At 46.4% G+C, this 26,089-nt stretch overlaps 1 protein-coding gene across 1 annotated transcript in view; it reads right to left on the minus strand.

Moving 5' to 3' along the window:
• Positions 1–8,464: 8,464 nt before the first annotated feature.
• The window catches only part of TPRG1L (tumor protein p63 regulated 1 like), a 166,406-nt gene continuing 148,781 nt past the window's right edge, over positions 8,465–26,089 (minus strand). Inside the window, exon 5 of the mRNA XM_086921750.1 lies at positions 8,465–10,637. Within this exon, the coding sequence (XP_086777876.1) occupies positions 10,443–10,637 (195 nt within the window). The 3' untranslated portion in view covers positions 8,465–10,442. The remainder of the gene's footprint in view (positions 10,638–26,089) is intronic.

The raw sequence follows: 26,089 nt of genomic DNA on the forward strand, positions 1-26,089 counted from the left end.
GCACACGTTTGCAAGACACTACTGCCTGGACAGTCAAGTCCGGAGGGATGGCTTCATTGGCCGTTCCGTCCTCCAGGACTTTCTGGTGTGATTATTAGTTCGCAGACCCACCTCTGGGGTTGGTATTGCTGGGGTATTTATTCTAAGGTAAGGAATCTAATACTAACCTGTTTCTTTCAGATGAACAAGTTGCTTACCTTTGGTAACGATGTAAGAAACAGTAGTTAGTATTAGATTCCTTACCGCCCCACCCATCCTCCCCGTTCTGCGAACCAATATCTAGGGTTAAGGTCATCCCCTTTTAGGGCCCTAGTTTCAATGGCACCAGTGTTGGCTTTTAGCATGGCTCTGCGTTTCTGGCGCGGAAAAGCTGTGTCTAAGAACTGACATCAGCGCGCGGAGGCGGCTAAGTACTCAGACGACGTCATCACAACGCCGACAACTGACGACGCCTACCGACTCGCAAGGGTACTGCAACGCAAAAATTTCCCGATCCAGTCTGACGCCTGGGGATATTCTAAGGTAAGGAATCTAATACTAACCTGTTTCTTTCAGATAGGAGGTGTCACCTTACCTTGTGACTGGAAAATACTTTTTCGTAAGAAAAACAACTTTCAAACATCCGGACCCAACACTAGATGGCAGGAGTATGCAATGAATGTGTATCCACAACAAACATGTCTCAAACAGATATTTCTCCTGGTTGCACCTCTATCGGGAAGTTGTAGAATTTTGACACATTGCAGGTTTACCAGTTTTGGTAAATCACGAAATGCCTCAAATCCATGGGTAGATGCTTTGGAACACCCACGCTCCATCTATGGAACACCTTCCCAGGGCAAGGTGGCCTTGTGATACTTGATAAATCTGACTTAAGGACTGCATTGCCCTTGTGACACCATGCTTGACACAAGGACTACACAATCTAATGATAAGGCTGGCCCTTGGTCTCCGGATATGACAGCTGAAGTGTGTTAAAAAAAAAAAAGCAGTTTTGTGGATGAGCATTTTGCCTAATTGATTCAATGAGTGGGATAATCTTCCTCATTGCCATTATGTAGATCCTTGTGAACAGTCAACCATTTGAGTCATTTGGATTCTTCCACTGACATTTCACGATTGAGGCTTTTAGTCGCTGGCTCCATTAGTAAAAGGGGAGGAGGGAGTTGGTGGCCAGGCTCCAGTCTTGATGAGGTGGAGCGGAGTCCTGATGAAGTTTGGGGGTAGGGGTAAAAAGAGGGAAAGTAGTGGGTTTGCTTAATATTCATAGACCGACACAGATATTAAGATGAATGAAATATATGAACAAGTTACTTACCTTCGGTAACGCTTTTTCTGGTAAATACAATATCTGCCTGTGGATTCCTCACCTTTTGAATAACCCCTGCGCCAGCATTCTAAAGAAACCTTTTCTTAGCTCTCCCACGTCGACGAGGATGTCATAATAGCACAGCTTTGCTTGTGACCCCGTATGACGTCACCGGAGCCATAAGAAGACCTTGTTGTTGTGCTGACGTCAGTTCCACCCATTTTTTCCGTGCCTTTAAGGCGAAGGGGCGGACCAACAACACACCAGCATACACAAAATATATGCAAATACATAGTATATGCATAAATAGAAAGGAAAAGCCAACAACAAAAGCATTTCTTAGCAATAAACTGTATGCATGAAAATTACATATAAAAACGGACAAAATGTCAGACAGTCAAAACTTTATTCAGTATTTTCAGGAGGTCAACGGTTAGGTGGGTGGGTCAGTGAGAAATCCACAGGCAGATATTGTATCCACCAGAAAAAGCATAAATGCTCAAAAACAGAGGTTTAGAACTAAGAGCCTGAAGCTAACTTACCCTCCTGGCTGAGGTAATGGCAATCAGAAAGACCTTCTTAAAAGAAAGAAGCCTCAACAGGCAACTATGAAGAGGCTCAAAAGGAGACCCCATCAAAAATGTAAGAACCAAATTCAAATCCCACTAAGGCATTATGAAGGGAGTGGGAGGAAACTCATTCATGAGTCCATTAATGAACCTCATAACAATAGAAGACTTAAATAAAGACGGCTGGTCCGGCAAACAGAGGAAAGACTACAGGGTCGCTAATAAAGCTTTAACAGTAGCCACAGCACAACCCTGCTGGGCAAAGGAAAGTGAAAATCCTAGAATACGAGATAAATGGGCTTTCAATGGATCAATGGACCTCTCTCCACATATTGTCAGTCACAAACTTGGACTAGAGGAATAGACAGATTTGGTGGAGTGTCTACTGGATGATAAAATAACATCCACCACATCTGGCGGTAGAGAGAAATAACTCGGGTAACCCAGTTTAATCTCTAGGCATGAAGGTGCAAGCTCTGGAGGTGGGGGTGAAGAACCTGCCCCTAAAAGGGAGATGGAGCGGATGGTGCGACAAGAGGTGAAGTAGATCTGTGTACCACACCCTTCTTGGCCAATCCGGCGTGATCAAAATGACTTGGGCCTGATCTTGGCAATCTTCTTCAGAACTTGAGGAATCAAGGGTAAGGGAGGAAGCGCGCAAAGGAGTTGCTAGCTCCAATCCAATTGAAAAGCATCCCCCAATGCAACCTGCTTCAGATACTGAAGGCTGCAGAACAACAGGCAGTGCGGGTTCTCCTGAGTAGCAAAAATATCCACCTGAGGAAACCCCACATCCCAAAGATGTGATGGATCACCTACGGATGAAGCCGCCACTCGTGATCGGCTGAGTATTGCCGACTGAGACTGTTGGCACGCACATTAAGCACTGCGGCCAGATGATTTGCAAACACACAAATCTGATGGCCCTGAGCCCAGGACCAGAGTCGCAGAGAGTCTCTGCAGAGACGATACAAGCCTAACCCTCTCTGTTGGTTTATGTACCACATTGCCGTAGTGTTGTCCGTCAGGACTTGAACCAACTGACCGCGAAGGGAGGGAAGGAAGGAAGGCCTTGAGAGACAAACGTATTGCCCGCAATTCCAAAAGTTTGATGTGAAGCAACATTTCTTCTGGAGATCAAAGTTCTTTGGTCTCCAGAAGAAATGTCCTCCATATGAGCACCCCACCCTAGAGTGGAGGCATCTGTGATCACTGTGGCCATTGGCGGAGGAGGTTGAACGGGCTTTTCTTAGCAGATTGCCCTGCATACTCCACCAAGACAGCTCCTCTGCAGTGCCTCTGGAGATTCTGACCTTCTCTCCGACACCTCCATTGTGCTGATGCCACTACTTGCGGAGGCACCACTGGAGTGCCCTCATGTGCCAGCGTGCATGATTGACCAACAAAATGTAGGAAGTGAACAGACCGAGCAGGTGTAGGACCTTCAGAACTGGAACAACCGCCCCATCGTGAAATAAAGGAATCATCTCCTGAATGTCGAGAATCCTGTACGGAGGTGGAAAAGCTCGACAAACAGTAGTGTCCAGTATTGCCCCTATGAACAGGCTGCGCTGGGAGAGCATCAGGTGAGATTTTGGCACATTTATTGAGAAACCCAAGTTGAACAACAATTACGTTGTTGCAAGCAAGTAGCTCAACACCATCTCTGGAGACTTTGGTTTGAGCAGCCAGTCATCCAGGCAGGGGAAGACAGGTATCCCCGACCTTCTGAGATGTGCTGCCACCACCGCCATCACCTTCGTAGTGAGCCGTGGTGCGGAAGTGAGACCGAATGGGAGGGCTGCAAACTGGTAGTGTTTCGACCCTACCGTAAACCAGAGATACTTCCGATGAGACTTCAGGAAGGAGGGAAGATGAAAATATGCATCCTGCAAATCGATTGACACCATCCAGTCTTCCTGTTGGAGCACCAGAAGAACCTGAGCCAAGGTCAACATTTTGAACTTTTCCTGCCAGAGGTGAAAATTCAAAACCGGAGGTCCAGGATCGGTCTCAGCCTACCGTCCTTTTTGGGACTCATGAACTAACGGGAGTAACATCCCTGACCCCTTCCCTGCTCGGAGCCACTTCTATCGCCCCTTTTTGCATCAAGGCAAGAACCTGCTGTTGCAGTGGCAGCAACTGGTCCTTTGAGTACCAATCCTGGTGACTAGGGTAAGGAGGAGGAAACTCCAGGAAGGGGAGGGCGTACCCATTCTCTACGAGATTCAAAACTCAACGTTCTGAGGTAACAGATTACCAATCTTGTAGAAAGTGGGGCACCCGATCCCCTACAGGGCCAGCATGGTCCAAGATGGGGAACCTAGAGCTGCTTTCCTGTGGTGGTAGGGGCAGGGGAGGAAAAAGAGGAGGAGGAGGAGGAGAGCTGACGTGATGCATCTCGCAGACAACCTTTTTTTTTCCGTTTTGTAAGACTTGTACAGAGGGTTCTGCTGAAACTGTTGACGGCCTCGAAAGGAAGCCGCCTTACCAAAACCACAGTATCTCCTATATCCAAAACCTCTGATTTTGGACTGAAGACCCAAAGATTTCTCCATGGCTCTACTGTCTTTAAACCTCTGCAGTGCAGAATCGGCCTTGTCACCAAAAAGCTTGAAAACATCCTGCAGCCTGTTTGGAACAGGAAGCCTGCACCACTAAACTTTCTGGCGAAGGATGTGCAGAAAGAAAAACATGATCACTAGAGACAGGCCTGTACCTCCTTGCTACAGACCTTGATTCAGCAGAATCAGAAAGGGGCTTCCACCACACCTCTAGAATTGGTTCACTCAAAGCTTCATTAAAAGGCAAAAGATGTTTGACCACAGAAGACGTAGAACGTAATACCTCTGTAAGAATATTTGGCCAGAACTCAGCAGTGGGAAACTGAAGGTCTAAAAGCTCAGCAGCCTGTCCTAATCACAGCATGTTATGGTGCCACATCCTGAGAGGGTAAGGCTTTGGTGAAGAAACCTCCCACTCTGCGGAAGTGTCTAGACCACTCGCCTCTTGAAGGCCCTCAAACTCATCAACAGTATCTTCAATTTCACCTTCTTCAGCCTCACCCCACTGAAATTCCTCCTCTTCCAACAGTCTTTGGGCTTCTCTTCTCGACCACACCTTCGGAACCGGCGTAGATGAAAGAGCCTATGATGTAGGCAACTGCACCGATCTAAGTCGAGAGGAAGAAGGACCACCAGATGGCACCGGAGACTGAAAACGGGCACGAAGGGTGCCTGGGCATATTGCAGAGGAACTCCCAAAATGAATGCACGCAGACCCACGGGGCCCGATGGCACACTGGTAGGTAGACTGCTCTAGCAAACATGTAGTACATCGCATTAAGAAAATGCAAAGGATCCGACCAAGGTCAATGACAGGGTGGATAAGGAGCGGAGTCTGAATTCACTCTAAGACGAGTAGGCGCCGGGGACGTCAGATCCAGAACATGAGAGGTCACCAGCACAGGAGAAGACATCCGAGGCTCCTGAGGACCTCTCAGCGCCGGAGATAACCTTGGTGCTGGAGAACCATTTGGCGTCGGTGAATGCGCTGGAAAATGCGTCGGAGAGTGAGCCGGAGACGCTTGAGGAGAAGAAGGCGACCGCAAGATAAAATCTTTAAAGCGACGTTGAGGAGTCGGAGATGGCGACCTCGATGCTCTACCTTTTGATGAATGATGCCAGGAACCGTGCCTTCTCATCTTCTTGGGCTTCTTTGACTTCAAAGCATGCGAGGTCGACAACTTCGATTTCGACCTCTTTCGCCCCCTCTTCTCCTTTCTTGCCCCCGCCATAAAAAGCTTAGCCTAACACTCCTTCAAAGCCTTTGGATTCATTTTCCGACAACCTGGAGCAGCCTTCGACGTCGTGGTCCGATGAAAGACACCACAAACAGTCGTCATGGGGGTCTGTGATAAACATATGGCCTCCACACTCTCTGCATGCTTAAAACCAGACTTCCTTGATGTCGCCGTTGCCTCTCTACACCAAGGGAAACCACATTAACCAATTGAAGAAAATGGAGTCCCAGAAAACAGTTACGCGTCAACGGTGCAGAAAACGGGAAGTGCAGTCAGCACGCCGACAAGGTCTTCTTATGGCTCCTGTGACGTCAGCGGAGCTGTGCTATTGGTACGACCTCGTCAACGTGGGAGAGCTAAGAAAAAGTTTCCGTAGAATGCTGGCACAGGAGTAATTCAAAAGGCGAGGAATCCACAGGCAGATGTATCCATCGGAAAGGGTGCCTCACTTGTACGGAGAAGCATGCAAGGGGGTTGAGGGACAAGGTTGAGAGGTACATGGGAAGCAAACGTGGGGAAGATTAAGTCAGGCAGGATCCACAGCTTGTTAGGTCAGAGTAATCCGGTGTGAGAGGTTGTTTGATCTTAACAGTTCTACAGGCGGTGTTCAAGATGATGCACTTAAGCATTCAGGAGTCATTAATGGGGTGAAAGTGCAACCCACTGGAAGATGCAGTTTCCCAAGAGACTCATTTAAGGTTCTTTGGGTCCTACTGAGATACAGTGTATAATCCATTGGCTAAAGCAGATTTCCAAGATAACAGTAGGACAGTCTGAGGAGCTGACTGTGGCCACCTGACTTGGGACAGCCCCTTAAGAGTTTTGAGTGGTGAGCTCAGGAGATAAGGACTGATGCAATGCAGTCTGTCGGAAAAGAACACACTAGGGCACATGAGACCTGCTAGGTCAGTTCTCCTCAGGATTACCTTAGACTCGAAGGAAGGTGCCACAGTTTCCATACCTTTCCACGTGGACTCACTGTGAGGATGATCCCCCACCCCATACCCCTCCCGGAAATTGGTTGAGAAAACACAGGTCTTCTCTCATAGCAAGTCGGAGTGGTGGGGCATCAGGCAGATGGCACAGCATAGAGAAAAGGCCAAGCTGCCTAATGAGAAATCATTTCTGCCACGTTTATACAGGCATCAAATTGCTATCGATGGACCGGTATGCACTGGACTTTTGCTTGGGCCAAGACATTTACTATAAGAATCTCTAAAATGGATTGAGGGGACCAATCTATGCTTCCTGGTTGGCTGTTCATGGATGGGGTGGAATGTAACTTTCCCCATACTGCATGTATGGTGCCTTGTAAGACCCTATTTAAAAGCAGACTTTATTCTGTATTCTGTTTGACAGAGGATTCCAATGAAAAGATTGCCATTACCCTGAATGGGACTAGATTGATTTTAAGTGACTGTGTAACTTTTAGATCCCAGCAGCAGAAGTGGGGTGTTCTTCCGATGTAGATTTAACAGTAATGCTGGCATTCTGTAAAATAATGAGACAATCCTGATTAGACTGTTCTGCAAGGTGTACCATCTCCATCACTTTACTGTCCTGGTCTTTGCATAAGGAATAGGTTTAAAACCATCAGGCTTAAGAATCAAACCCAAATACTTTGGACAATCAGGCAAACGCCTCCTTCGAAGCGTGGCATTTCCTCTCAATGATGTATGGCTTTTTACTTAGTAGCCACCTGAACAGCTTGACCCCCACATAACACAATAAGACAGTCATTTTATATGCTTCACTCTCATCAGTGCAAATAGCATCATAAACATAGAGGGCAATCATTGGAATGGTCATAAGACAGAACTCTTGTAGTGGTCATGAAGCCAGTTGGAGCCAAGCACACTATGCCAGTTCTAGAAGGCTTGCAAGAGCTTTCCTACCTATTTCCAGTAAGGGTCTCAACTGTTGCTGACAAACCCTGGAGATATGGAAACGGTGCATCGAGGTGAGAAATATACATCACTGTAATCCCAGATTCTGTAACAAAGGGATTGGGTCAGAGAAGGAAGAATTATTACACTTCTCTGTCGTATTTTTAAAGTTTGCTAATGTGCATGCGAAATTGAATAAATCTGCTTGTATTATGCCAGTGCTTAATGCTTAGGGACTTCTTTCCATGGAGTTATAACGGCCTCTGAAAGAAAGCATCAATTTACATTTCAACTGCTAGTACAAGATCATATTGTTTTAGATTCTTTCTTCTTAATGGCCTGAAGGAGAATGATGACAGCGCACAATTTTTACTTCATGGTCGGACATGAAGAATTATGGGCAACATGAGTCCGGGTCAGTTAAATGCATGTCTGTACCAGTAAGTGCAGAGTTTCAGCATAGGATTCTGGGGGAGACCTGGTGAGACACAATAGAATGTATCTGAAGCTAGGAGGCAGTGATGAGTTTATGGATCCACTTTGCACACCTTATATACCATCCTAGAGATACATAACTGGAGTGGAAGCAACACCACATTGGGCTTGTGATTTGATATTGCTATAAATGACAAGATTGTTTTTAAAGTTTCAACAACCCAAGGAGAAATCTGTGGAATAGGCATCCAGCAGAAGTTATTCCTAAAGCAAACACATTTGATGAACCATCTGTACAGTATCAACACAAACTACAGTCAATATTTTATGATATAGGAGTCTCACATTTCCTAACCATCTAAGGGTTCTACGGAGAGAAAATATTAAATGAACACACCACTGCAAAGAATGCAAAGAAACAACCAGTCAATGCAACTAAACACCATTAAAGTCACAACAGGCATTTTCAGTTTTTGTATTTATTTCCAGTTTAACCGATTAAAAACAAGCAAGACAGAAGTATAGAAAATATTAGCTTTATGTATTCACAAGGGCATGCAGTTTGTTGCATTTCAGAGCAAGCCCACATCCACCATTTTACACACAACTTCCATAATGAAACAAAATTATAAAAAAAACACATTCATAAAACCACCAACATTCTTTGGACTATGTTTAGCTAGCATGCAGCAGATTTGAAGGAACTGTTTTTTGAGCAAACATGTCCTAAACAATGCATTACATACGCATTCAGGAATCTTGAACTTTGTAAAACCTTGGATACCTACCATAAAACAATTTTTCCTCCTATTCTGAAAGAATTTATTTGCATAATATAGTCTATGTATTCACAAGTTGATCAAATGTGCAAATTGGTCAAAAATAACTTGACAATTTTATACCTTTCCCTTAACTCTACTCTTAACCTCAAACCAAACATCTTTCCTGCAAGCAAATATTAAGATGACCCAACAGTTACTATTTAAAATGGGTATATTTTGTGTCCCTTGTTTAAAAATAACTAGAGTGCAAAATAAGCTACTTCAATGGACCCGAACAAGAACAGCTTCGCTTGTGTCCTTTAACAGTCTCCACTCTAAAAATGCGCTCTTGATCAGCTGCAAGAAATGTAAACTTAAAACAAAGAAGGAGCATAGTTCACAATCCGACCCTAATATTAAACAATTCTACCTACTAGTGGTTTCAAGGCCAGCAAAAACGATGTACCTTACAAAATGTGATGGGAAGAATCTTCCAAGTACTACTTTGGAATATCTTTAAAATAACCATTTCTTAGTTTTTAGCATACCAGGAAATAAACTATACTGTTAAATAACAGCCCTGCTAATGTCCTAAAGATGTAATGATTTTAATATAAGTAAAGAGAACACTATGATGCCAGTCTTTCAACCCCTTAAACAAGTCTATGTTATCTTCCTCAGCAAATCATTTCATTAACCTAAGTATAGAATACTGTTTTAATTAAAACTCAAGAAGAGATTTGACATTATATTTGGATATTTTCCAGGCAGTTTAAACTGGATTGTATACAGTAAGGATAACAGGTAATAACAGAAACTCAAAGGAAAGTACGTTTTCACAGTGCAGTGCATCCAATATGTAACCGATGCAGAAAATCAGAGCAACATAACCCTTGAAAAGGTGGGTGGACTTAATGCAAAAATAGAACGTGTATGTTTTAAATACTATCCTAAACTTCAGAATCACAGAGTTAAATAATTATCTTCAGTTACTAGTTTTGCCCTTCAAAATGGTGCATAATATTTTGATACAATCCACATGTCCCAGTTATTTCCCGACCAATATATATGGGCAATTTGAACAGTCAAAATATACCTGGGTAAAATTGTGGAGATTATTGCATCCGTGAACTTCACACAATTTATAATTCTGTTCTCTGTAGAAACAGGGCTTTCGCAAAGGGACAGAATTTTCTAGCTTGCATATAATCACAGCCTAGTTGCAGTTTTAGGCAACGGGACGGTCTACTGAACAGATTACTACTTCAGACTTTAACAGACAAAAATTGGGTCCAGGTCATACCTACACTAAGTTCTCATTCTCGGTTACTTAATTTTTAAGTCACATAGTGGACTCTTCACAGACTACCATCTACTTTTGATAAGCAACTATGAGTTGGCAGTAAATTCAGATGCAGAACGTTGCAATACTGTTGAAGAGTAGAACTTAATTTGGCAACTTCATTTCTCTCAAAAGATTTGTGTTGTACCATTTGTCAATCATTCAGTGAACTGTGGCACTAGGGTAAAATGGTTAGGTAACATTTCAGGATAGTAATTTTTGATTAAAGTAATTTAAAAGCTTAATTCATTTAACACTCGGGGGTTTATGGAACCTTTCAATGGGAGGATATCAAATAAAAGAAAAAGAACAAATCCCACTGATAATGAAGAAGTAGTTTAAAATCCAATTTTGCCTCTGGTCATGGAGAATCCCAGTTTGGCTTCATTGTTAATAAAAGACATCAATCCCACGTAGGTTTCAATAAGAAGAGGCCGCTCCAACACAAGCACTCCATTGGGTCTTCCAGGCAGAGGACACTCCTTGTGTGCTTTCTTCACTGCTTGAATGACCTGGGTCCTGAAGCTGTCCAGCTTGAAAATAAAACATGTATTCATTAAATGCTTAAACGTCCAGTGTTACCCCTTAATTTTAACAAACCACTATTAAAAACTAGCTTGTCTTCCCCAACCCTCATTGTGTATTGTCCATTATGGCACAGTGTAAAATAGCTGAGCAAGTATGTCAACCAATAAATGGATAACTCCAAAAACAAATGCCTCAAACATCACATTGCGTGCCATAGGTTTCCTGCTTATCTAAAATATTTGAATATGATTTACACTCAAACTTGGCATAAAGGCTATAAAGCAAACCCAAGGATATGTCCTCCTTGTGTTTGCATAAAGGCTATATTATCCAGCATGATATTATGTTACCAAAAGGAGGAAAAAATAAACAAGTATTGGCACAGTAAGTAGATGTAGGTTTAATGTATTAAGGCATGCAGTGTGTGCACATTAAAGCTAGAAAAATAACTGAAATGCAGAGTATTTGAGGTTCTGATGGCAAGGATCCTTCGCGGTAGTCCTTCTTTAGGTTTTAGAGCATGGGTACTCCCAAATATTTCCAGGGGCGCACAAAGTGCTTTCTGTGGCATGCCCGAGGGCCTCAACGATGCCAGCAGGGCGAGGGTCAGGGTGATGAAAGTTGGGCGCAGGGGGACGTGAAGCAGATACAGGGTGTGGACAACATACCAAGCCTTCACATGACTGTCTACCACCAATGCTCCTTTCTGGATGAACCAAGAAGTAAGGTTAAAGCAATAACTTGTAATGTAAAACATAAGAGGGAAACAGATACTCATCTGGTGGCTGAATTGCAAAATGTGAAACCAGAAAACCTGGTATCAGTCCTGCCTTGCCCACTTGACCAAATATTGTGATCCAAGGTAATTGGCTAGTTTCACTTTGCCTCCTTTTTCTGCATTACCACATGAGAGCCCTTTGAAATACAAGAGTTCGTGATGTGTGCTGTACAAAACCATCTCTTGTGTTTTATTTAATACATTATAATGTTGTTCCAATTTTATAACAACCAATGCTACACACAAGGTACATCTGACCAATGACTTGCCTCACTAATGGAATTGTTTTCACAATGAGGGCAGCATGAATGTTTCCAAAATCATGTTTGAAAACTCTAATTGCTAATAAAGGTCACTCAATGCAGTGATATAATCTGATCTACTAAGGTAAAACGCTCATGCATGTTAATAAAATACTCTTACGTTTGTAGAGTATTATCATGTTTTTACATGTTTAGTGCAAGAGGTCGTTAAAAATAAACATGTTTCTAAAGGTAAGTTATCTAGGACAATGTCTTTGCTTCTTTGCCATGTACTTTAGTCAGTTAAATAGTTTATGCCCGTTTCACAGCTTTCTGAATGTTTCTGCTCAGTGAAGTGAGTGCAGCTGTTAACCCGGGGTATGCAATTAAAAAGGTCAGGAGGGCTGCATGCGGCCCCCTGGCCATACTTCAAGTATTCCTATTTTAGAGCATTACATTGAGTGACTGTATAACTTCTTGCTTCCCAACCTTCTTTTGATAGAGAAAAAAAACAAAACAGCACTGTACTGATGGCAAGAAGGGCTCCTTGTAGCCCATTCCCAGTGGCACTTATGAGAAGCCACCCAGTTGGAGGGGGAAGGAAGGAACATACATGGCAAAGAGGGCGAAACCAGACAGGTAAATACTAAAAGGGTGGCCTTCTTCGGGGACATGGAGCACACAGGGGAAGAGATAGGGATGACTGATAAGAGGATGTCTGAGATCCTAGGAGTGCACAGGAGAAACAGGAAAGGTTGGAGTGAGGAACAAGAGCGAAGGGCTGAACAAAAAGGGAGTAACGGGTGCGGAGGGATGAGGAGCACAAACAGGCATAAAGAGCAAAACATACAAAAAGATGACAGCAAGAGTATACAGTAATAGCTACAGTTGTAAAGTAGTACAACATGCAATTCGAAACAGGGACACATCAAAGGTAGCAAGATAATCCCCAACATGCCAAAAGCCCACTGGGGCGGGATTAAACCTCGTAATAGAGAAGTAAATATTGAACAGACACGGCCAGTATAAAAAGCCCACTGGGGCAGGACTAAGGAGCCTGCAGTGCTGATGGGTGTATCAGTTGAGGTTATGTTTGATTGCATATATTTTTATGATATTGTATCATACTGTTGACTATACGAGATCTTGTATTCCTAAAATATATAATAGTTTGAAAGAAATAATTCTGAAATGTATCTTTTTCTCTGAATGGAGAAACTCGCCGATACAGAATTAGATTCAATCCTTGTAATGTATTTTACATTGAGTATAAAATTGGGATTTTAAACAAGTATGGATTTGAAAAATGAGAGTAAATCAATGCACTCGTATCTAAGCCTGGAAATGAATGGTACCATTACAAAATGGAGCTGCTCAATTTTCTGTTTGTTTTGCATAAGTCCACTTTCTATGTTCTCTCATGAGATTGTTTCACCTCTGTATAAAAACAATGCTTGCCTCACCGTGACCAAGCCGTAAAGGCGAAACGCGTCAGCAAGAGGCTATCTGCAACATAATAAACAACATTTAGCACCTTGGAGTGTCCTGGCTTCCCTTTTTGCATGTGAGTGAGTTGTTGATAATTTAGGATTCCCGGAATCCAGTCAGGACCGCCGTGCAGCAAAGCCCCGTACTACCGAATGAAGGTGATTGGTATATATATATATGAATATATATGAATGTGATCAAGGTCTCCAGAAGCCCGAAACGCTTCGTTGCTGGCTGCGGTATAAGAACAAAGATAAAAACATACCTTGCCTGAACTGCTGTGGTCGGTCCGAGTTCCTGCTTCGCCGCGCGACGGAAGTGGTTGGAATTGCTGATATATATGGAATATGCTACTTACCAGTATGCATCTGTTCTTGGCATAGAGGGCTGCAGAGTGGTACATTATGAATAGATCGCCATCTGGTTTTGGGCTCGGATGATTGCACTTTGTTTTTCTCTTGGAGAGTCTTTTGTATCTTGGTGACTCCTCCTTTGGTTGGTAGTGCGCATGGCCATCGGCTCCATCCTTAGATTGTTTTGCCATAGTAGGGTTAGATGGAGTAGTATGATAGAATACAGATAGGAATGCCCATGTAAGTGTATCTAAATAAGATAATGTTGGAACAGACACAGGTTTCCGGGGAGGCATGTACCACTCTGCAGCCCTCTATGCCAAGAACAGATGCATACTTTTAAGTAGCATATTCCGTTCGAGGCATATGGGCTGCAGATGGTACATTATGAATAGACTATACAGCAGTTCTCTCCCTAGCGGTGGTCACCCGTGTCTGTTGCAACTGTTTGAAATAAAGTCTTTAATACAGCTTGTCCCACTCTAGCTTGTTGTGTTGTGTGCACATCTACACAATAGTGCTTTGTGAAGGTGTGCGGTGTATCCCAGGTAGCTGCTTTGCATATGTCATCTAGTGGAATGTTTCCCAAGAATGCCATAGATGCTCCTAGTTTACGTGTAGAGTGAGCTCTAGGAGGAACAGTTAATGTTCTCTTTGCTTTTAAGTAGCATATTTGAATACATTTTACAATCCATCTGGCAATGCCCGCTTTAGAGATGGGATTGCCCTTATGTGTAGGAGAAAACGCAACAAATAGCTGTTTTGTCTTTCTGAAAGTTTGTGTTCTTTCTATATAATACAATATTGCCCTTCTGACATCCAATGTATGTAGGGCCCTTTCCGCTACCGTCTGTGGTTTTGGAAAGAAGACCGGTAATTCCACTGACTGATTGATGTGGAATGCAGAAATTACTTTTGGTAAGAATTTTGGGTTTGTTCTAAGAACCACTTTGTTTTGGTGTAACTGCATGAATGGTTCTTGAATCGTAAAAGCTTGTAACTCACTTGTTCGAGGCATGTGGGCTGCTGAATTCATATCTGTGCATAGATCGCCGCCTAGTGTTGGGTCCGGATGATTGCACATTGTTGTCCTGGAAGAGTCTTCGAAGTATCACGAGATAGGTGGCTCCTCCCCTGGACTACAGTGCGCATGGGCATCGGCTCCATCCCCAGATTGTTTTTTTCCGCCATTGGGTTCGGATGTGTGTCGGTTCCCTCTGTCGGAACCGATAGTTATTAACTTTCTTCACTCGAGACCAAAAGGTCTTTAGGGTTGGCGCCGGTATAGTTTCCGTTCGGGTTTACTGTTTTCTCCAGCTCCGAACTCTCGCTGCCCTTCCGCGTGCTGTCGGCGCGGACGGGCCTACACGACGCTCCAGACATGGAACGGACTCCGTTTAAACGGTGCCCGGTTTGCAACGCGAAATACTCGCACCTCGACGTGCACCCAGTGTGCAACACTTGTCTGTCGCCGGACCACAATGAGGCCAGGTGCATGGCCTGCTCAAAGTTCCGGTGCAAGAAGACCCTCAAGATTCGTCGGGCTGCGAGACTCCAGGCCAAACTGTCGGCGCCCCCGCCGGACAACATCTTCGAGGAAGAAGTCGGAGACGACGATGTCCAGCAGGTTTCGGACTCTAGCCTTGCGTCCGAGGGGGAGGCCTATGACGCAGGGGACGAGGAGTTTGACGAAGCCGACGACGAGGTAGGGGACGACGATACGGCCATTGCCACCGTGGGGGATAGCTCCGAGGAGGAGCACCCCCGGACTGACTCAGGGGTCGACCCCCATTCTGCGGCCCAGGTCGAGGGATCGCCTTCGGGCCTTACCCAAGACCCTGTTATTAGTCCAGCAGCCCCGCCTACGAGCCCGGCCACGGACATTTTGGAGGTGCCACTCACATTTACAAAAACGAAAGTGAAGCCCTCGGGTTCAACAGCTCCGGCTTCGAAACCCAAAGTGAAAGCCGTACAGAAGGCTCTGGAGGCGTCAAAACCTAAAAAATCCAAAATGGCCGACAGTCCCGCCAACATGGCCGACCCTAAGGCTTCAGGGTAGGTGCCGAAGGCAAAGTCGTCCGACGCGGCAGCGTCGGCGCCGAAGATTGTCGCGGTCGACGACCCGAAGAAGGCTTCGAAGAAGCGTCAAGGCGATCCCAAAGCTCTGGCTTCCCCGGCCCCGGCCGTCGGAGCCAAGGATGGTGCCGCGTCGACTCCGAAGACGGTGCCTCTTGCCGACACCACTCCCAAATCTGGGAAATCAAACGAGACGGTCACTCCCTCTCCAGCCTTTACGAAGAAGGTCCAGGAGTCCCTGCAACGGATTCGAAAGGCCGCAGTGCTTACCGACCCTGAGGCTGGGGTGTCGAAGCCCGCGCAGAAGCCGTCCAAGGCACAGACGCCTATCCGCTTCACCCTACCGCCGAAGTCGACACCGAAGGCCTTCGCTTCGAATCAGGGGGCGGGGGTGCCCTCGAAGGAGGTGTCGACGCCCAAAGCGTCTCAGGTAGTGTCTAAACCTCGGCTCCAACCACTCGCGGAGGAAGAACGTCGTGAGGTCATCATCGACGCCAATACTGGGAAACTGTCCCTCCTCAAAAGAAAAATCACCACAGAGCCGGTGCTGGAACACTTTCGCATTCCTCTAAAGAACAAAAAGGACTCTGCGGGTACTTCAGCGCCTCTGACGCCGGCGTCCCCAAGTGACCTGCCGCGTTCCCCAACTCGCTCTACCGCGGGGGATGACAACGAGGAGGAGGTCGAGTACAACTATCCGGCGTACTCGGATCCGGAGGAGGAACATGAACCTTGGTCGGCCGGAGGCGACCCTGAGGACCCGCAGTCGGGTCAGGAACCGCATCCTTCGCCAACGGAGGACTCTGCTGCCTTCAACGCGCTAATCGAAAGAGCTGCGGCTAACCACGATGTCGAGCTGCACTCCGATCCTGTGGATGTGGACTTTTTATTTGACACTTTCTCTGTGGCCGAAAAGTCAATCAAAACTTTGCCAATGCTCAAGGGAGTGCTCAAGCACGCGCAGGAGGTCTTCAAGGAGCCCACTCGGGCACGTGTCATCAATCCACGCATTGATAAAAAATATAAGGCAGCGCCCTCGGATCCAACATATATCAAGGGACACTTGCCACTAGACTCTTTGGTTGTTTCCAACGCTCGCAAGAGGGCGAACTCACAGACAACTGGTGACGCTCCTCCCCCAGACAAAGAGTCGAAAATATTTGAGGCCTCAGGGAAACGTATTGCTGCACAGGCAGCTAACATTTGACGCGTCTCTAACACACAGGCCCTTCTTGCACGCTACGATAGGGCTCATTATGACACCCTAGAAGCACTACTGCAGCACTTGCCTGACCAGTACAAGGAGGCAGGGGAGATGTTAATTCAAGAGGGAAAGCTCATCACAAACGCTTCCATAAAATGTGCGCTAGATGTGGCTGATACGGCATCCAGGGCGATCAACACTAGTGTGTTGCTCAGAAGGCATGCATGGCTTAGGATTTCAGGGTTTAAACCTGATATACAAACAACCATCCTGAACCAGACGGTTAATCCTGACCATTTGTTCGGCCCTGAGGTGGATGCGACGCTTGAGAAAATGAAAAAAGATACAGACACTGCTAAGTCTATGGGGGCCCTTCAGTCTCAGCAGTTTCGGGGTGGCTCCTTTCGCCGCTCCAATACCAGAGGCACCTCAAGGGGTCAGGCATCGCAATCCACCCAGTACTACAAAGGCAATACCCAAACCTCGTACACCAACAAGGGTAGAGGTGGCTACAGAGGCAACAACATCAAAGGCAGGGGACGTGGAAACAACAGCTCCAGGTCCACCGCCGCCAACAAGCAGTGACGCCTTGTCACTGCCCCCCGACCTCACAACACCGGTCGGGGGGAGACTCCAGCAGTTCCTGCCCGTGTGGAAATCCATCACCACGGACAGGTGGGTCAAGTCTCTTATCCAGTACGGTTACTGTCTGGAACTTACCTCCACTCCACCGAACATACCTCCAAGAAGCTGTCCTATGTCCGGCGAGCACTTGCTCTTGTTGCAGCAGGAAGTTCAGGTCATGCTGCAAAAAGGCGCAATAGAGCTCGTCCCACTGCAGGAAAGGGGTACAGGTGTGTACTCTCTGTACTTTCTAATCCCCAAAAAGGACGGATCCCTCAGGCCCATCCTGGACCTCAGGCCCCTCAACTGGTATATTCTCTCGGAGCACTTCCATATGCTCACGTTACAGCAGGTACTCCCTCTGCTTCAACAGGGGGACTTCCTGGCTACATTGGACCTAAAAGACGCATACTTTCATATCCCCCTGCATCCTTCCCACAGGAAGTATCTCAGATTCACGATCCAAAACCAGCACTACCAGTTCAGGGTTCTGCCGTTCGGGGTCACCACAGCGCCAAGGGTCTTTACGAAGTGCCTGGCGACTGTGGCGGCGCATCTGCGACGCCAGAACGTCCACGTCTATCCTTACCTGGACGACTGGCTCATTCAAGCAAAAACAGAACAACAGTGCGCCGACCACGTGTCCCGCACCATTCATCTCCTGCACGATCTGGGATTCTCTCTGAACTACCCGAAATCCCATCTCCAGCCCGCCCATGTACGACAGTATCTGGGCGCGACTATAAACACTCTGGCAGCCACTGCACAGCCAAATTCAGTGAGAATCGCCAGTATCCAAACGCTGATCCAACGATTCAGACCTCAACACTCGCTTCCAGCGAAGGTGTTCATGCAGTTGATAGGCATGATGGCCTCCTGCATCTCCATTGTTCCGCACGCGAGGCTACATATGCGTCCGCTTCAGGAGTGCCTGGCACGTCAGTGGACTCAGGCTCATGGGCAACTGACAGACCTAGTGTTGGTGAGCGGTTGGGCTTACAACTCTCTGCATTGGTGGAATCCACAAAACCTTTGCAAGGGCCGACCATTCCAAGAGCCTGTGCCGCAGATTATCCTGACAACGGACGCTTCTCTCCAGGGATGGGGAGCGCATGTACTCCACTACACGGTGCAGGGACTATGGACACTACAGCAAAGGAAGATGCACATCAATGTCTTGGAACTGATGGCAATCTTCATGGCCTTAAAGGCGTTCAAAGTACATCTGTGCAGCAAGATCGTGTTGATCCGGACGGACAACATGACAGCCATGTACTACATTCAGAAGCAGGGAGGCGCACACTCTCCGCAGCTGTCTCATCTGGCTCAGAGCATGTGGAAGTGGGCCATTCAGAGGAACATCTTCCTCATGGCGGAGCATCTCCCGGGCAAGGACAACCAGATGGCGGACCTGCTCAGCAGGCACAGCCATCAAATGCACGAGTGGGAGATACATCCATCAGTACTCCAACCGTACTTCCAAAGGTGGGGTCATCCAGAGATAGACCTGTTCGCCACAAAGGAGAACGCAAAATGCCAAAGCTTCGCCGCCAGGTTCCCACACCCGCAATCACAGGGCAATGCGATGTGGATGAACTGGTCAGGCAGATTTGCGTACGCTTTTCCCCCAGCACCTCTGATACCGCTGGTGGCACGCAAGCTCAGGCAGCACTCGATGACTCTCATCCTAGTTGCTCCAACGTGGGCTCGCCAACCGTGGTACACCACGTTTCTGGAACTCTCCGTGGTACCGCATCAAAGGCTTCATCTCACTCCCAGCCTTCTGACGCAGAGCCATGGCGACATTCAGCACCCAGACCCGCAACAGCTCAACCTGGCGATCTGGCTCCTGAAGTCCTAGAGTTTGGCTACCTCAATCTTCCTCCCGATTGCATGAACATCATTAGGGAGGCAAGAAAGCCCACTACTAGAGCTTGTTATGCGGCTAAATGGAAGAGGTTTGTCATTTACTGTGTTAACCACAATATTGACCCGCTAGATGCTTCCATTCAAAACATCATTAGTTACCTGTTCCACTTGTATCAATGCAATTTGGCGTACTCTTCCATCCGCATTCACCTGTCTGCTATGGCAGCATACCTCCAGAATAGGCAACACCTGTCACTTTTTAAGGTCCCTGCTATCAAGGCTTTTCTGGAAGGACTCAAAAGAGTCATTCCGCCAAGGACCCCACCAGCTCCAGAATGGAACCTCAATGTGGTTCTTACAAGACTGATGGGTCCTCCCTTTGAGCCACTGCACTCTTGTGAGCTTCAGTTTCTGACTTGGAAGGTTGCTTTCTTAGTAGCAATTACTTCGCTACGGAGGGTTAGCGAGTTGCAGGCGCTCACCATCCAGGAACCTTTCTTCCAAGTACATGCTAACAGGGTTGTGCTCCGCACTAACCCTAAATTCTTACCCAAGGTTGTGTCTCAATTCCATATAAACCAGACAATCGAGTTGCCGGTGTTTTTCCAAAACCCAGAGACACTGGCGGAGCGGATGCTCCACACCCTTGACGTTAAAAGAGGCTTGATGTACTATGTGGACAGGACAAAAGATTTCCGCAAAACCAAGCAGCTTTTCGTGGCTTTTGCCTCACACCACAAGGGAAACGCTATCTCCAAAGCTGGGATCGCTAGGTGGATTGTGAAATGCATTCAGATCTGTTACGCTAAAGCTAAACGCACTCTCACTATCCCACCAAGAGCCCACTCCACCAGGAAGCTGGGGGCCTCTATGGCTTTCCTAGGTAACATTCCCTTAGAAGATATTTGTAAAGCAGCCACATGGTCTACCACACATACTTTCACTAAACATTACTGCGTAGACGTGCACTCCAAACAGCAGGCAGCTGTTGGTCAGGCTGTTCTCAAGACGCTTTTTCAGACTGCTGCAGCTGGCACAGGCGGCCGCCGCTAATGGAGGGACTGCTATGTATTCTATGCACAGATATGAATTCAGCAGCCCACATGCCTCGAACTGCAAATGCTACTTACCAGTATGCATCTGTTCTTGGCATGTAGGGCTGCTGACATTCATATCGCCCACCCTCCTCCCCGGCGCTTGTAGCAGCTGCAGTCTTCTTATATATATATATATGCTCATAGCATGGTCATCACTCACATTCTTCACTCCATCTCTGCCAATGGCTAAAAACAATCTGGGGATGGAGCCGATGCCCATGCGCACTGTAGTCCAGGGGAGGAGCCACCTATCTCGTGATACTTCGAAGACTCTTCCAGGACAACAATGTGCAATCATCCGGACCCAACACTAGGCGGCGATCTATGCACAGATATGAATGTCAGCAGCCCTACATGCCAAGAACAGATGCATACTGGTAAGTAGCATTTGCAACTCTTCTAAGTGACGTGATAGCTATGAGGAAGGCCACCTTCCATGTGAGGAATTGTATTTCACACCTATGCATAGGTTCAAATGGTGGTCCCATTAGTCTGGTAAGTACTATGTTGAGATTCCAGACTGGGGAAGGTGGTAGTCTTGGTGGAATGACTCTTTTGAGTCCCTCCATGAAAGCTTTAATTGCTGGTACTTTAAACAGGGAAAGATGTTGCCTGTTTTGTAGGTACACCGCTACAGCTGCGAGATGAACCCTGATAGAGGTATATGCTAATTTACATTGCTGCAAGTGTAGTAAATAGCAAATGATCTGTTTAGTGGATGCGTCCAGAGGGTTGATGTGCTTACTGTTACAGTGTATAGCAAACCTCTTCCATTTTGCTGCATAGCATGCTCTGGTGATAGGACGTCTTGCTTGTTTAATGATTTCCAAACATTCTGGTGGTAAATCTAAATATCCAAACTCTATGACCTCAGGAGCCAGATCGCTAGGTTCAATTGTTTGGGATCTGGGTGCATTATTTCTCCATGGTTCTGTGTAAGGTGCATGGGTAATAATCTTAGCTTTTGATGTGGCACCTGTGAGAGTTGTAGTAGCGTGGTGAACCACGGCTGTCTTGCCCATGTGGGTGCCACTAGTATCATTGTCATTGAGTGCTGCTGCAGTTTCCGAACCACTAATGGGATTAGTGGGAGAGGGGGAAAAGCGTAAGCAAATCTGTTGGACCAATTTATCCATAGTGCATTGCCCTGGGACCGGTGGTGTGGGTACCTGGATGCAAAGTTTTGGCATTTTGCGTTCTGATGATTGGCAAACAGATCTATCTCTGGTTGCCCCCATCTTTGGAAGAATGGCTGCAGTATTTGGTCGTGCAGCTCCCATTCGTGTACTTGTTCTGACTCTCTGCTTAGGATGTCTGCTATCTGATTTTGAACTCCAGGTAGGTGTTCTGCTAACAGATAGATCTTTTGAGGAATGGCCCATCTCCAAATGTCCTGTGCTAATTTGGATAGTTGGAGAGAGTGTGTCCCCCCCTGTTTTTGAATATAATACATTGCAGTCATGTTGTCTGTTCTGATCAGGACTGCCTTGTTTGTTATTTGCATTTGGAAAGCTTTTAGTGCTAGAAATACTGCTAATAGTTCCAAGTAGTTGATGTGCAGTTTCTTTTGCTGCACACTCCACTTCCCCTGCACTGTGTATTTGTCCATATGCGCTCCCCATCCGGAGAGCGATGCGTCCGCTGTTAGTATCACTTGTGGAATCGGTTCTAGGAACGACCGTCCGTTGGAAATGTTTGTTGTGTTCCACCACTTCAGAGAGCGATGCGTACGGTCGTCTACCAACACCAGATCTGTAATCTGACCTTGAGTCTGATTCCACTGTGTCGCTAGACACTCCTGTAGTGGACGCATTTGTAGTCTGGCATGTGGTATTAGCAGTATGCAGGAGGACATCATGCCTAACAGCTGCATGAACACTCGTCCTGGTAGTGAGTGTTGTGGTTGAAATCTTTGTATTAACCTGACCATTGTCTGTATCCTGATTGGATTGGGGTATGCTATGGCTCTTTCTGTGTCTATAGTAGCCCCCAGGTATTGCTGAATTTTGTTTGGCTGCAGGTGTGATTTTTTGTAGTTCACCATAAACCCTAGGTGGTGCAGCAATTGAATCGTCTTCTGTGTTGTGAAGACATTCTTCTTGTGACTTGGCCTTTATTAACCAATCGTCCAAGTAAGGGAAGACATGTATTTGTTGCCTTCTTAGGTGTGCTGCCACTACAGCTATTCAGAAAAGGGGGTGGTGATGAACAGAGTGTCTGAATTGAGCAGACCACTCTTACCCAGTCCAAAGATCAGGGCTTGATCCATCACCGTTATTTATCTCACTGCCCCATCCCAGCTCAGAACCTGGCTATATGCAAATAAGTCTGTCCCTGGCCCAGTGCATCATGGGAACAGGGCAGACTAAACTACCAAGCCAATTCTTCACCAGAAAGGAGACAAGCTACCGGGGACCGGTTTATGGCATTTCAGCCGTCTTCGGCCCGGCTTGCTTGAATCCTGATGGAGCAGTGAGAAAGGGACTCATGTCTGAGTATACCCTGCCACACCTATAGTGGCCAGAAACGATTCAGAAAAGGGGGTGGTGATGAACAGAGTGTCTGAATTGAGCAGACCACTCTTACCCAGTCCAAAGATCAGGGCTTGATCCACCACCGTTATTTATCTCACTGCCCCATCCCAGCTCAGAACCTGGCTATATGCAAATCAGTCTGTCCCTGGCCCAGTGCATCATGGGAACAGGGCAGACTAAACTACCAAGCCAATTCTTCACCAGAAAGGAGACAAGCTACCGGGGACCGGTTTCTGGCATTTCAGCCGTCTTCGGCCCGGCTTGCTTAAATCCTGATGGAGCAGTGAGAAAGGGACTCATGTCTGAGTATACCCTGCCACACCTATAGTGGCCAAAAACGATTCAGAAAAGGGGGTGGTGATGAACACTGGGACAGGAACAGACTAATTTGCATACAGCCAGGTTCTGAAACTGGGATGGTGCAGTGAGCTAAAAAACGGTGTTGGATCTAGCCCTGATCTCTTGACTGGGTGAGAGCTTTCTGCTTAATTCAGAGACTCTGTCCCTCACCACCCCTTGTTGTAAATATTTTTGTCCACCCTAAGCGTGGAAGGGTATTCTCAGATGTGAGACCCTTGCTCATTGCACCATCAGGATTCAAGCAAACCGGGCCGAAGACGGCTGTAATGCCAGAAACCGGTCCCCGGGAGCTTGTTTCCTTCCCAGTGTAAGAATTGGCTTTTGTAGTTTGGTTTGCCCTGTTCCCATCATGCACTGGGACAGGAACAGACTAATTTGCATACAGCCAGGTTCTGAAACTGGGATGGTGCAGTGAGCTAAAAAACGGTGTTGGATCTAGCCCTGATCTCTTGACTGGGTGAGAGCTTTCTGCTTAATTCAGAGACTCTGTCCCTCACCACCCCTTGTTGTAAATATTTTTGTCCACCCTAAGCGTGGAAGGGTATTCTCAGATGTGAGACCCTTGCTCATTGCACCATCAGGATTCAAGCAAACCGGGCCGAAGACGGCTGTAATGCCAGAAACCGGTCCCCGGGAGCTTGTTTCCTTCCCAGTGTAAGAATTGGCTTTTGTAGTTTGGTTTGCCCTGTTCCCATCATGCACTGGGACAGGAACAGACTAATTTGCATACAGCCAGGTTCTGAAACTGGGATGGTGCAGTGAGCTAAAAAACGGTGTTGGATCTAGCCCTGATCTCTTGACTGGGTGAGAGCTTTCTGCTTAATTCAGAGACTCTGTCCCTCACCACCCCTTGTTGTAAATATTTTTGTCCACCCAAAGCGTGGAAGGGTATTCTCAGATGTGAGACCCTTGCTCATTGCACCATCAGGATTCAAGCAAACCGGGCCGAAGACGGCTGTAATGCCAGAAACCGGTCCCCGGGAGCTTGTTTCCTTCCCAGTGTAAGAATTGGCTTTTGTAGTTTGGTTTGCCCTGTTCCCATCATGCACTGGGACAGGAACAGACTAATTTGCATACAGCCAGGTTCCGAAACTGGGATGGTGCAGTGAGCTAAAAAACGGTGTTGGATCTAGCCCTGATCTCTTGACTGGGTGAGAGCTTTCTGCTTAATTCAGAGACTCTGTCCCTCACCACCCCTTGTTGCCACTACAGCTAGGCATTTTGTAAACACCCTTGGTGCCGTTGTGACCCCGAACGGAAGGACTTTGAATTGATAATGTTGTCCTTCCACTACAAACCTTAGGTATTTCCTGTGGGCTTTGTGAATTGGGATATGAAAGTAAGCGTCTTTTAGATCCAGTGTAGAAAGAAAGTCCCCTTTCTTCAGTAAAGGAAGTACTTGTTGGAGCGTGACCTTGTGGAAATGTTCCGAATTTATGTATGCATTGAGAGGTCTGAGGTCTAACATTGGTCTTAGAGACCCATCTTTTTGGGGGATTAGGAAGTATAGTATAGTATACTCCTGTCCCTTGTTGATGTTTTGGAACCTTCTCTATGGTATGCTTTTGTAGCAGTGATAGTACTTCTTCTTTTAACAATGTCAGATGATCTTGACTCATTGGACGCTGTTTGGGGGGGATGTTTGGTGGGGTAGCTGTGAGTTCTAGGCAATAACCATGTTGGATAATTTGTCTTACCCACTTGTCTGATGTGATGTTTTCCCAGACAGGTAGGAACTGTGATAGACGTCCCCCGACTGGTGTTATGTGGTCTGGGGGAAGTTGTATTAAGTCACTGTTTTGGGGTTGGGGAGTTGCGGTTGTTATTATTTCCGCGGCCTCTACCCTTGTTGTTGTTACCTCTGTAACTACCTCTTGAATTACCTTTGGGTGACGTAGGTGTGAAAGAGGTGGATTGCTGATTTGTTCCTGTATTTTCTGAGCCTCCTCTATAGGTGGATCTACGAACGGAACCCCTTTGTGTTGGCTGTTGCAATGCTCCCATTGACTTAGCCGTTTCTGTATCTTTCTTCATCTTTTTTAAGGTCTCATCTGTGCTTGAGCCAAAAAGTGTTTTCTGATCAAAGGGTTGGTTCAATAAGGATGTTTGTACTTCTTGTTTGAACCCTGAGACTCTAAGCCATGCATGTCTCCTTAACATGACACTGGTGTTGATGGATCTTGCTGCAGTGTCTGCTGCATCTAGGGCGCACTTAATGGAAGTGTTAGTTATTATCTTTCCTTCCTGTATTAGCTGATCTGCCCTCTTCTGATGTTCTTTGGGGAGATGTGTGATGAGTTTTTCTAATTCATCATAATGTGCCCTGTCATAACGTGCAAGTAGCGCCTGTGTATTGGCTATACGCCAGCTATTTGCCGCTTGTGATGCTACTCTCTTGCCTGATGCATCTATTCATTTTGACTCTTTATCAGGTGGAGGGGCCTCTCCTGTAGATAATGAGTTCGCTCTTTTGCGAGCGTTTGAAACTACAAGCGAGTCCAGAGGTACCTGCCCTTTGATAAATATTGGATCCTTTGGCGCTGCCTTATATTTTTTATCAATTCTTGGGTTTAACACCCTAGCCCTCACTGGGTCTTTGAATATTTCTCCTGTGTGACTGAGAAGACCCTTCAGCATAGGTAGAGTACCTGATGTTCTTTGTGTAGTAGGTAGTGTCTCTAATAGGAAGTCCTCTATTTGAGGTTCTGTATGTAGATCTACCTTATGATATTTTGCTGCCCTATTAATGAGCTGTAAAAACCCTGTGTTATCATCAGGTGGTGAAGGCTTTGAGGGATATAACTCTGGGTCGTTGTCATCATCTGACCCTGC

Source organism: Lissotriton vulgaris, chromosome 5 (genome assembly GCF_964263255.1).
Source record: "Lissotriton vulgaris chromosome 5, aLisVul1.2, whole genome shotgun sequence".
Lineage (NCBI taxonomy): Eukaryota > Metazoa > Chordata > Amphibia > Caudata > Salamandridae > Lissotriton > Lissotriton vulgaris.